Below are 13,549 nucleotides of genomic sequence, written 5' to 3'. Positions count from 1 at the left end.
GAGGGTTACTGAAGGGAGACAGGGGGTTGGCCTTTGCAGACTAAGGCACAGGCCACCCTCTTCAGAGAAGAGGATCATAGATCAACACAAGCCATAGAAGAAGAAGAAAAAGACTATCTTAAGAACAAGTCAGGCATGATGGCACACTCCTGAAATCCAGCTAACTCAGGAGACAGAGGTAGGAGGATTGTGGTCCAAAGCAGGTTCTGGGCAAAACTCGTAAGACCCTGCCTGAAAAATGACTACAGCAAAACAGAGCTGAAGGCATGGCTTAAGTGATATAGCACCCGCCTGCCTACCAAGTATGAAGTTCTAAATTCAATCCCTAGTACCACCAAAAATCAAACCAACCAACAACAAAAAAAAGACAAATCAACCAAAACCCTCAAAATATTCCCCACCAAAGAAAAGAGGAGCCCCTTGGTAGTCTCTAGTTTTTTGTTTCTCTGCATATCCATAAGCTCAGTAATATAAATGATCAACTTAGCTAAGATACAAACATGACTTAAGAGTGGAGAAAGATCACTAAACCTGGATCATAATATTTTCCTGTGCTTTTCAATCAAATATCAGTGCTTTCACACATACATTTCCAGTATTTAACCAGAGTAATGAGCTAAACTTAAAATGCATAGATTTGTTTGGTTCACTGTAAATATAGCTACAAAGCTCCAGTCTAAGTAGCTATAATCAAGACAGAAGGACAGTCAACCACCCTGAGAATCACACTAATCTTGTCCACTGTTTGGCTCTATCTTACCACATGGCAGATAAAAAAAAAAAAAACTGTTACTCTCAGCCTTAGCCCCACTTAGCTCTTTAATATGTTCATTCATTCAGCAAATACTTATTATACCAGTGCCTACTACACACTAATACCTACTATACTAAGAATGGAAACAAAAGAAGAACAGGACTGGGCTGTGTGCAGCCTACATATAGGAGGTGTTCACTTGAAGCACTTTCACAAATGATTGCTTGGCTAGAGAAGGAGACTTTCAGCTCTAGCCCCTTCACTGATGCCCTATGCAGGGGAGCCAACTCAGCTTGTGCTGTCTTTGTGCTTTCCTCAAGGCCAGTGCTCTACTACTTGAGCCACAGCAACACTTCTGGCTTTTCTATGTATATTATATCCAGGAACTGAACCCAGGTCTTCGTGCATGCTAGGCAAGCACTCTACCACTAGGCCAAACTCCCGGCCCCTTAAACTGTCTTAAATTAAGATCTGTACACATAATTTTACATACTGTGTCTGTTTCAATATAACACTGGCATCTTGTACTATTTTTATAATTCAAGAAAATACATTCATGATCTCCACTTTAAGATGGTCTATCATATAAGTGACATGATTTATTTGCCTTTTTTTTGCCACTGCTGGGACAATCAGGTAGTCTAGCTTTGCTCTTTTTTTTTTTTAACCATTATAAATAATGCCATATTAAACTGTATAATGCAAGTACTGTCCATACCTCTGAAGCAGTGACTCTTAGAACTGTAATTACTGACCAAGGTGTGAATAGACGAAAGCCTTTCATTTCATGATTCACAGCAAACAAGCTTACCACCATCTCATCCCTTGTTGTTATTTACTTGAAAAACATCTTGATAAATAATTTTAAAGGCTACCACCCTACCCCTTGAGCCACAGCACCACTTCTGGTTTTCTGGTGGTTAATTGGAGATAAGAGTCTCACAGACTTTAGTGCCCGGACTGGCTTTAAACAGCAATCCTCAGAACTCAGCCTCCTGAGTAGGTAGGATTATAGAAGTGAGCCATCACACCCAACTTAATATTTAAACTTTTTTTTTTTTTTTTTTTTTTGCCAGTCCTGGGCTTGAGCTCAGGGCCTGAGCATGTCCTTGGACTCTCTCAAGGCAAGAACTCTACCACTTGAGCCTCAGCACCACTTCCGGCTTTTTCTATATATGTGGTACGGAGGAATAGAACCCGGGTCTTCGTACATGCTAGGCAAGCACTTTAACCACTAGGCCAAACTCCCGGCCCTAATATTTAACCTTTTAAGCACATTGTCACCACCACTTGTACTTTATCTTATCAACTAGGAAAAAGTTAAATGCAAAAGAATCAGTTAAGACTAATATAGTAAATTTCATTGTACTTTCCCCAAACTGCCTTCCAGTTATATCTATCTCTATATACTTTACATAATCAAACTGTTTTCATCCTCTTTGGAAGAGTTCCCACTGCTTCCTTAAAGAGTAGATAATAACACACATCTTCAAGTTTCCTATAGTTTTTTTACTCTTTATACTTATATGAATTATACGTTGCAAGTAGTATACTCAGTGTTAGCTACCGACCACCTCAGTTTTAATAACCTTATAAGTATAATCTCCGTTTTTAGATTTAAAAACAGCAGTACAATACTGCCAATTTCCTTATGGGCTGCTCACTTCTTTCTTTTCAAAGCCCAGAATCTTTCTGCCTAATCGACTTACTTCTCCCTTGATCCTGGATGCTAGAAAATAGGAACATGCTTCTCTGGTCATAGAAAAGAGGACTAAAAAAATCTGGTCTGGTTTGTTTCTCATAGTGAACACTCAAACAGATCAACAAGAGTATTCAACATGCCAGAATGGACCCACTGATAATTTATCATAAGCAGCAACAGTTTTAATAACAGTTTTAATAATCAACCACATAATGGTATAGAAATGGAAAAAAAAGGACTAACCTCCATTTAATGAGGTCATAGGCCATCTTCAGTGCAGAAGAGAAAAGGATTTTAAAAGGTTTGAAAATGGAAAAGGGGGTCTTGAAAAGGAAGAAACAAGGGCAGCAATGTGGGCTGGATTTATTACCGCCTCTTGTTTCTGTTCCTGTATTTGAGAGAAGGCATTATCTGCAACTAAAATATGAAAAAATGGAGGCCCAGTGTTATGTGGTTAGCAAGTGAAGATAAACGTTTTTTGGTGATGGTCCTGGGGCTTGAATTCAGTGCTTGGGTATCGTCCCTGAGCTCTTTTTGCTCAGGATAGCACTTGGAGTCATAGTAACACTTCCAGTTTTCTAGTGGCTAACTACAGATTCTGCCCAGGCTGACTTTGAACTGCCATCCCCAGATCTCAGCCTCCCCAGTAGCTAAGAGTACAGGCCTGAGCTACAGGCACTTGGCCAGTTTTTTTTTTTTGCCAGTTGTGGGACTTGAACTCAGGGCCTGAGCACTGTCCTTGGACTTTCTCAAGGCTAGAGCTCTACCACTTGAGCCATAGCACCACTTCCAGCTTTCTTCCTATGTATGTGGTACTAAGGAATTGAACCCAGGTCTTCATGCATGCTAGGCAAACACTCTACCACTAGGCCAAACTCCCGGCCCCCCACTGAGCTTTTTTGATCAAAGCCTCCTCTCCACCACCTGAGCCATAGCTCCATTTCCCAGTTTTTTTTTTTTTTTGGCTAGTCTTAGGGCTTGAACTCAGAATCTGAGCTCTGTCCTTGAGCTTTCTCAAGGCTAGAGCTCTACCACTTGAGCCACATCACCACTTCCAGCTTTTTCTATGTATGTAGTACCAAGGAATCGAACCCAGGACTTCGTGCATACAAGGCAATCACTCTACCACTAGGCCAAACTGCTGGCCCCATTTCCAGCTTTTGGATAATTAATTGGAGATAAGTATCACGGACTTTTCTGATCAGGTTGGCTCTGAATCTTGACTCTCAGATCTCAGCCTCCTCAGTGGCTAGGATTACAGGTGTCTGCCACTAGTTCCTGGCAAAGATGTACTCTTAAACCCAGGTTTGGTTCTAGAATAATCTTGTCTTCACACATACTGGTTCCTCCTCTGCTACTTTTCTAGTCCTGCCAATTATCTACAAGTTTCTCTGCAGACTTAGCCCACAATGCCCTCTGTTCTCTAAACACCTAACAGCTTTTCTTAATCTCATGATTTTATCAATGGATTCTCAGTAAATGAAAAGTGTGGAAACACATAACACAGAACCTGTGTTATAACAGAAGTTTGAAACCACGTACATCCTGTGTTCATCTCCTAACAATCTGAAAGAAGTCTCTCAAAGCATGTGAAATTCCTTGATAATAGCCTTTACCATGATTTCTCTAGCCCTCCCTTGAACTCAAGGAAAGCTTAGTTATTGAAAAGGAGAATTGATGAGAATTTGCCTTGTTCTCATAACCCAATGCTGCCTTCATGGCCCACTTAACCTCCCTGCCACCATGGGTCATTCTTGGAAGTCTCCGAAGTTCTCAGAAAAATCTTACCACCATGCTCCACCCCAAAACTCTGCATTGCCCTGGGCAGAACCTTTTGCCTCAACTGCCTGACTTTACTTTCTTGTTAGACCATACTTAAATCCTGGACCCTGGCTTTCTATGCTCCTTGCATATCCAACTGCTCGGTGGTACTCAATGCTCCTCTCCCGTGATGATTAAACTCTGATCTGATCTGTTGAGGTCTCTGTTCCCTTTCTTCCCTTTAATCCACTTAATCTTCCCTAACAAGAGTGATGGAGACATCAAACACTTCCAAGTGAAGAATGTATGACATTCTACCTACTGAGAAAGAAATAGTACTTAATAGGTAAGTGCCATTATGTAACCCTAGCTCCTTAGGAGGCTGAGAATGTTAGGATCCTGGTTCAAGGTCAGCCCATGTAAAACTACTACTCAATGAAGAGTTAGATGTCATGGCAAAAGCTCAGGAAGAAAATGGGAATCTTACCCCAAATAACCAGCAGGAAACAGGGCTGGAGACATGGGTTAGTGATAAGAGTGCCTGTCCAGCAAGTCCAAGGAACAGAGTTCAAACATCAGTACTGGGGGTAGGGATGAAAAGCAAAAGCAAAAACGAAAATGAAGTACTTAAAAGGGGGCAATGACCAGGTACGAAGGAATCGGAAACTTCTAATAAATTTTATCCAAAAAGAGCTGCACTCAGCCCTTCACAACTACTAAAAAACAGGTGTTCCTTGAAATGTCTAGTGAAAGAGACTAAGAGTGCTTCCCAATTAACAATTCCAGTACAGTCAGAGTGACTCTTACCTCCAAAGGTGAGCTGCAAAGGAATCTTGTGAACTGCAGTAAGTTCGTGTGAATTCAATTTCATTCCGTAAATAGATAGCAAGAAAGAAAAAAGAAAGAAAAACTGTTACACAATTTTCTAGTAAAAGTCTCTAAAGTAAAGCAAAAAGTCTACATAAAATTTGTGTTTTCATATAACATATAACTGATCCACTGAATATAGGAAAGTTCAATTTAGTCCACAATAGGCACACAATTATTTGAAAACATTAGCACGTGCGCGGACAGACACAGACACACAGACAGACACACACACACACACACACACACACACACACACACACACACACACTTCCTGTTATCTGTATAAAAATAAATAAAGCTGAACAATTAATTCTACAATATTTTATTTTTTTAAGCTTTATACCACAACATAACAACACCTTTAAGAGCTCAACCTTCCTGACCCTAACTCACCCAGGCAAAGTTTAGTTAATGGCCAAAGAGGGAGGCCATAAAGTACAGGGGGAGCCAACAAAGGAGAGAGATAGAAAAGGCAAGACCAAGGAGACACAGGGAAACCCTGTTCTCTGCTCCCTTCTCAGTTCTACATTCCCTTCCGTTTCCTCTCCCTTCCTCTGTCCATCGCTCCTCTACTTTTCTTGCATGGCACATATACAAGCTTAACTGAGAGCCATATGATAGTAAGTGCTATATACTGCTTGTCTCCCAGCAATGGAGTAAATAATCTACTACAAACTCCAGAGAAATTCTAAGTTGTCCCTGAAATAAAGACTGTCAACATAACTTTATAAAGGTATATCATGTTGTCTCATAATGTCTTCAGACATCTATTTACAGAAATCAATCAGATCCAATGCCCCTCACTTTAATAGTAAGGTACCAAAGTAGCCTGAGCTCCTCCGCTTCCAAACCTGCACCCTGATGAGGATGAAGTATAGGCAGGACATTTCCAAGTACTCCCCCAACTTCCTGCCAACAAGGCTAGTTTGTACTCACAGGACATCCAAATAACTCCTGTTCTCCTTCAGAAATACACATTGAAATGCTTATCAATAAAAGTTCATGATATCTACAATTTCCTCCTACCTGCCCCGGGGAAGGATGAGGGTAAGTTTACAGATAAAATAAGAAATGTCCAAGATATTCAAGTACTAAGGTGGAAGAAAAACAGGGCTAGGGTTCCTTATCTGATTATCTCTATTTTGTTCAAGTTTAGCTTTCCAAAATAAAGTTTAAAAAATACATTAAACAATGGACATGGTACTGGAAATAAAAATGTAACTACATAGACATAAAATTTATGACTCTATAGACATATAATGTTTTATTACATAGATTAATATGTATCTATGACATACAAACCCTTAGCTTAATTTTAATTATGTTCTAAAATCTAAGTGCCAGTGATTATATATAGAGATTCCCTTCTTGAATACTTGTTTAACATGTCATTTGAAATATGATGCAAAAATCAATGTTAATAAATTCTTTAATAAAACAAAAATATATTAGACATGCCCTTCCCCAAACTAAATATACCAAAAATATTAGCCCGTGACGATCTGTGCAATTAACTAACATTATCTAGATAATTTAAAAATACCAAGACTATAGTAATTAACCATCAAAATACAATTGATCGTGTTTTCTGTTAAAAGAACTTTCTGAAAGTGCAAGATATTCCAAAATACTGTTTTCCAAATTCTGATATGAAAAAGATAATTTTATTGAAATTTAAAATGCAAGTTTACAGACTTAAGATTCTTTTACAACTGCCCAATCTAAAACAATTTCTACCTGTCCTCCTCAAATTGTAAGGTACCAGTTGAACTACTAACCAATTTTAATAGTGGAGAAAAATGAAACATGATATAATCTTTATTTTAAAAATGAGAAATTTGATATTGTAAGGTTCTGATACGTTGGCCTTTTAAGCAGATGCTAACTATGTTATACACATACTTTTTTTTTTTGGCCAGTCATGGGGCTTGAACTCAGGACCTGAGCACTGTCCTGAAGACTTTTCTTAAGGCTAGAACTCTACCACTTGAGCCACAACACCATTTCCAGCTTTTTTTTTTTTTGCTATGTATGTGGTACCAAGGAATAGACCCCCGGGTCTTCGTGCAAGCACTCTACTACTAAGCCAAACTCCCGGCCCTACACATACTTTTGAATTACAAGCAGCTCAGGTTCAGTGATAATTGGTGAACCAATTAAGTAGCAAAAGAGAAACATAAACACTGTCTAAAAACCTGATGTCCCCTTGAAGCTCCAATAACTTACATACATCTTTGGCATCAGTAACATTTGTGTCATAGCATTTTCAAAAGAGCTAAATACTCATTTCTTGTTCAAACTACTAAAATATGAAATTCATAAAAGTTTTCCATGGTAAAGCAGTAAAATCAGAACTCCAAATCACAAGGTACATATTTATACTATTCCAAAGTCATGAAAAAGATTCCAAAAAAAAAAATGCTGTTTACTATCTCACATTTCACTTTACTGGATCTGTCAATGAAAATTTACCTTTCACTATGTTCGGTACAAATACTAACACTTTTGAGAAAGCGTAGTTACAAAAACAATTAAGTATAATTTCAAAATATTTACTGTATTTACACTTAAATTGTCCTTGCAGCAAAACTAAACTTTCCTTGTTTGGGCTACTCCTCAATAGGTAGCACTGTTCACCTGACAGGTTATTACCAGAAGGTCATAAAACATGAAGCTCTTCAGATTTAATGGCAAAAACAGACCCAAATTGCAAAAGGTAAAGACAGAAGTGGCTCATGACAAGATTATCCTGACCTCAGGAGCTTTGTACTCACTAAAATGTGCTTATTAGCTCACTGCAGGGAAATTCCTCAACATTCCCCTTCAGGAAATTAAAAGCAGCTTTACTTATTAGAGAGGGTTTCTGACATCATTGAATTTTCCCTTTTGTTTCTAACTCAAGTTTGACAACAGTATTTCCCTGTGGGTATTTTACAACTTGGCAACTATTGAGCTCTCTCTCTCCAGCTGTTACTTAAAAATAGCCAATTCTGCTGCTCATTCATTCAGTGGTGGCTCACTGGCCAATACAGGTACTCTGCTGGTACAAGCACAAAGTGTTCTACTGATTTCAGTAATCCAGTGTCGCTAATTTATCAAAAAGACAGCAAGCCCCAATATCAGAGGAAAAAATCTAAACATCTATTCTTCTTTTGTTGCCAGTCCTAAGAAATCACATATAAATCTTCAAGTAATACCTTTCACATATTTTGTATGGTATAATAGGATACTGAGTCAAAGTAGTATTAAAAATTCTTAAAGACTAAAATTAAACATTGACAAACCAACTGAGAGGTTGATTTTTTTTTTCTTTTGAAAGACTGGTTCTAATTTAATATTAAAATTTAAAACAAAAGTTAGGGATCTTCTGAGGTTGGCAAGCTCTCATGAAGCCCTAGTTCAACCTTTGCACTGAAATTAATTAAAAAATAAAATGTATGTGACCTTGAAATGAAAGGGACCAGAAGAAAAAAATTTATAAAGGTCTCTTGTTTGTTCTTGACCTTGGTGTCTCTGATATCCTAGGATGCACATCATCATCCACATTCTAGTAACTAAAGTTAATCAGCCATGTACAGCAAGGTTTTATTTAATCCACACAACAGACCCCGTGTTTACAAGTAGGAAATCTGAAGCAAACTGGGAATTTGTTTAGAGCCCTGAGGTACAAAGTGGGAAGCTGAGTTGCTAGGCAGAACTGACTAACACTTTTATTTTTTTTATTTTTTGCCAGTCCTGGGCTTAAGCTCAGGGCCTGAGCACTGTCCTTGGATTTTTCTCAAGGCTAGAGCTCTACCACTTGAGCCTCAGCACCATTTCCAGCTTTTTCTAAGTATGTGGTACCAAGGAATCAAACCCGGGTCTTCGTGCATGCTAGGCAAGTACTCTACCACTAGGCCAGACTCCTGGCCTCTGAATAACACTTTTATTTTATTTTATTTTATTTTATTTTTGCCAGTCCTGGGCTTGAGCTCCGGGCCTGAGCGCTGTCCTTGGGCTCTTTCTCAAGGCTAGAGCTCTACCACTTGAGCCTCAGCACCACTTCCGGCTTTTTTCTATGTATGTGGTTCCAAGGAATCGAACCTGGGTCTCCATGCATGCTAGGCAAGCACTTTAACCACTAGGCCAAACTCCCGGCCCCCACTTTTATTTTTTTTTTATTTTAATTTTAATTTAATTTTTTTTTTTTTTTGCCAATCCTGGGCTTGAGCTCAGGGCCTGAGCACTGTCCTTGGACTTTCTCAAGGCTAGAGCTCTACCACTTGAACCTCAGCACCACTTCCAGCTTTTTTCTATGCATGTGTTACCGGGGAATCGAACCCGGATCTTGGTGCATGCCAGGCAAGCACTCTACCACTAGGCCAAACTCCCGGCCCCTGACTAACACTTTTAAATGGAAAGCTCCTCAGCCTCATGTCACTAATACTCTGTCCCAGCAGGCATGCAACCATACCTGGTACTAGCCCAGATACTTGTCAGGAGGCACACTGGGTCTCAGGAAGACAAGTCATCCAGAATGAGCACCTACCTCAAACCAAACACTCTAAACCTGACATCAGCAGCCTCATTCCTCTACTAGGAGAAAACCATGTGATTGTGCACAATTACCTGCAATAGTTACTGCTATACTTACACTTAGACCATACCTAGAAGCCAAACACCAAGCTACTTCAGAACTTCAGACATTCAGCCAAAAACAAAGCCCCAAAAGAAAACAGTGCGTTGAAATGAGGAACTTTCCGATGCATATGCTCAACTCACAAAAGGACTCCTTAGGCTCCTTTCCCCACTTTTTTTTTTCTGTAATCCAGTTGCAATTTCCTCCCTTACACCTAGCTTTACTTTTTTTTTATTAGCTCTACTTTTTCTCTAACAATCTCTGCTAACTTACAAATGACTCGCTCATTATGCTTATTTAATGATTATGGTGAGGATGGTTAGAGATAGTCTTGATCTGATGGATTCATTGATTTTTCTAATTGTTTCAAATGCCTCTCAAACAAGAGCTAGCTGGCTAAAAGAGGTGTTCAATACATAATTTAAGAAACATCAGGAAACCACAACTTAGATGAGGAGGGTGTCCAAAGATGAACATAGTAGGAGCAGTTTACATGTATAAAAACAGTGAAAGTTGTTCAAACTGGAAAAGGAAGAGTGGGGTAGGTGAGTGACAGAACAGCCATGGTTACACAGTATATGCAAGTTACACCAGAACCCTCCTAGGACAACTAATATATGCCAATAAAAATAAAGAAAACACAAACCAGAAAGGAAACAAGTTCTAAAGTGGAACAGACTAACACAGAATTAACATCAAGAAAGAGAAAGGATATAAAGTTATATACAATATACAATTGTAACTGGCAGGAGGGGAGGGGAAGGGCTGAGGCTAATGGCCCTGGGCAGCCTAAAAATCTGCATCTAATGCAGAATGCTAGTCCTGAAAAGATTGGGGAACCATTATCCAAAGGTAAGTCCTGCTTAGCATTCTGTGTGTCACAGGGAGCAACACAACACATGGGAAGACCGTCACTCTAGATCAGTACAGAACATAAAATCGGAGCAAGACAAATGTTTTCGCTATCTGTAACTCTGCTTATGCTGAACACTCCATCCGCTGGTCTAAGTTACTCTACATTAACTATTTAAGCCAACCTCAAAAAGTGGAATTTTCTAGACATTGTCCCATTGTGAACCACATACAGTCCTTAAGATAAACTTAATTCTCCAAAGAGTGAAGTTCACTTACATAAGTAACTAATCTAGTGCTGCATGATATGATGATTTTGTGACCTGATTTTAAAAAAAATAAGAAATTGTTAACAACAACAAAAAACTTTTGCCAGGCACTGTGGCTTACACCTGTAATCCTAGCTACTCCGGAGACTGAGATCTGAGGATCGTGGTTCAAAGCCAACCCCAGAACTAAAGTCCATGAGACTCTTATCTCTAATTAACCACCAGAAAACTGGAAGTGGGCTACAGCTCAAGGGGTAGGGTGTTAGCCATGAGCTGAAGAGCTAAAGAACAACAACCAGGCCCAGAGTGCAAGTCCTGTAACCAAAACCAAAACCAAAACCAAAAAACAAACTTTTAAGAGCAATGTTCCCAGTTCTATGTTTTTTTGTTTTTGTTTTTGTTTTTTACCAGTCCTGGGCCTTGAACTCAGGGCCTGAGCACAGTCCTTGGCCTTTCTCAAGGCCAGAGCTCTACCACTTGAGCCACAGCACCACTTCTGGCTCTTTTCTATGTATATGCTACTGAAGATCAAGCTTGGGTCTTTGTACATGCTAAGCAAGCACTCTACCACTAGGCCAAACTCCCAGATCCTCGCCCCAGTCCCATCTTTAACTACAACATTTCAACATTTGAATCTGCTCCAAAAAGTAACATTATGCTAGGAATTCCATACTCTATTTGCTCCAATTAATTCATGTAAATGATTCAAACCCCTTTGTACTTTGTAATTTATCTACTATCAGTAACAAATGTTTACCATGAGAAAGATTACACTATGCCACTGAGTCCTTAGAAGCATTTCTAAGGACTTTGGTTAAATTAGATAGATAATGGCTATTTTACTCACTAGCCAGATGTAGTCAGTGATAGAGTGAATGCCTAGCATGTGTGAGGCCTTAGTTTAATCCATAGTAATCCCTCCACCAAAAATAATTTTTATTTCAAAATGTTTAGATCCTACCATCATGCAAATTCTAGATAGCAGAGTTAAACATCTGTAAAATAGTACGTATCAAATGTGATTGGTTTGCTTGCATAACTGAGAATATCAATTCTTTGAGAGATTGAACACTTTTCTAAATATAAATTTTTTTTATTAAGCATTTTTTTATTGTAATTAGTAAAAGGGTTACATGATATTTGCCAGATAGAAGATGCATTAATTCACATACATTGATACCCTTTCACATGTCTTGGTACCCATTTCCCTCCCCCCCCCACACCCCCCACCCGTCTTGGTTTTCCCCCCTTCCCTATCAAATTTCAAATATCCAAATACAAATAAATTCAATATATCAGATAACAAAGTGAGATACTATACCAATATGAGATAACCAAGGGACAGCAAAGGAGATGAGAGACAACATAGTACATTAAGGACAACAATCATTCATTATATGGCTTTTGTTTCAATATCCTGGAGGTCCTTTCAATTAGCTTCACATTATATGTCCTTATGTATCAAGATTTTGCTCTATTGCAGATCTCTGCTAGTAGAGCCCAAGGTTTCTACTGATTATGACGAATGAAGGAAACCAATGAGCCTAAGTTCCTTTGAGTCTGGCTTACTTCACTTAATATGATTTTTTCTAAGTCTTTCCATCTAAATATAAATTTTTATTACTTTTGATAGAGACAGAGTAGAGCTACTAGGAGAAAAGGAAAGCTGAACACTTCTGTAGCTTAAGTCCCAGAAAATACTTAAATCACTGACAAGCAAAGAATTACTTATAATTACTACTTTAAAGCTTTAATGCAAATTATTCCTAACAAATGCTAAAAGTATTTGTCTACTTCTTGGGCTGTGAACATAGGAGCTACATCACCCCCACCAAGATTAAGGGCACTATCCCAGATCTAGACCACCACCTGGTGGCTGGAGTGAGACACAGCCCAGCATTCCACCAGCTCCTTCCGGGTCTCCACAAGTCAGCATGGACTCAGTCCAACTTCTCTTTCTTTTCCACATCAACTGCTGAGCTGTATATACTTGAACATAAGACAACTTATCCCAAAGTAAGTATCCCTACAAGTGGAGGTCTCCTTGGATTTCAATCTATCATAGAAAGTTCTACAACTTAATTTTAGAACCAGTTCTTTCTAGGAAGTAACCCCGATCACATTTTCAATTCACTCTATGTCACTTTACAAATCAGCACCAGTAAAAATGTATTTACAGGTAAAGGGTCATGGCACTGGGGATCTGACTAGCATAAACACATGATGACAAGGGCAATCAGCTGAAGGGCAACTGGCTGACCGAGCATGGGTGGTGATGAAGCAGAGCGTTAGCCACGTTGCAGTTTGCTATACTACTACCCCAACTCATGAAGGCTAAGACTTTCAATCTCAAAGTTACTAAAGTAAAACATACAATTTATATATTCCTATCCCTAGAGATATGAGTACAAGATAATATGTGAACTTCTGTTTCAAAAAAAAAGCCTTAAATTTGGTTTGGGGATTTAGCTCAGTGAAAGGGTCCCTTCTCCAGCATAAATGCATATTGTGCTTACTTCTCTTTGCCAATTTAAGAAGCAACTGTAAAAATACCATGTATAAAATTGTATTGTTGGGACAATAACATGAAGAAAATGAATGTCTTGGACAATGGCATCAGAGGAATGTACAACATGGACTAGGGAGGTGATTTAGTGGTAGAGTGCTTGCCTAACGTGCATGAATCCCTGGGTTTGATTCCTCCATACCACCTAAACAGAAAA

General features: G+C 38.9%; 1 protein-coding gene across 8 annotated transcripts in view; it reads right to left on the bottom strand.

The window, feature by feature from the left end:
- Ate1 (arginyltransferase 1) overlaps positions 1-13,549 on the bottom strand; it is an 89,331-nt gene that overhangs the window by 52,641 nt on the left and 23,141 nt on the right. For all 8 annotated transcript variants that reach the window (XM_090345711.1, XM_090345717.1, XM_090345718.1 and 5 more), the window contains one exon: positions 5,025-5,057. In XM_090345711.1, the coding sequence (XP_090201837.1) occupies positions 5,025-5,057 (33 nt within the window). The remainder of the gene's footprint in view (positions 1-5,024; positions 5,058-13,549) is intronic.

This window comes from Megascapheus bottae, chromosome 15 (genome assembly GCF_031878675.1).
Source record: "Megascapheus bottae isolate mThoBot1 chromosome 15, mThoBot2.hap1, whole genome shotgun sequence".
NCBI classification, from domain to species: Eukaryota; Metazoa; Chordata; class Mammalia; order Rodentia; family Geomyidae; genus Megascapheus; species Megascapheus bottae.
This window is presented reverse-complemented; position numbering and strand designations above follow the sequence as displayed.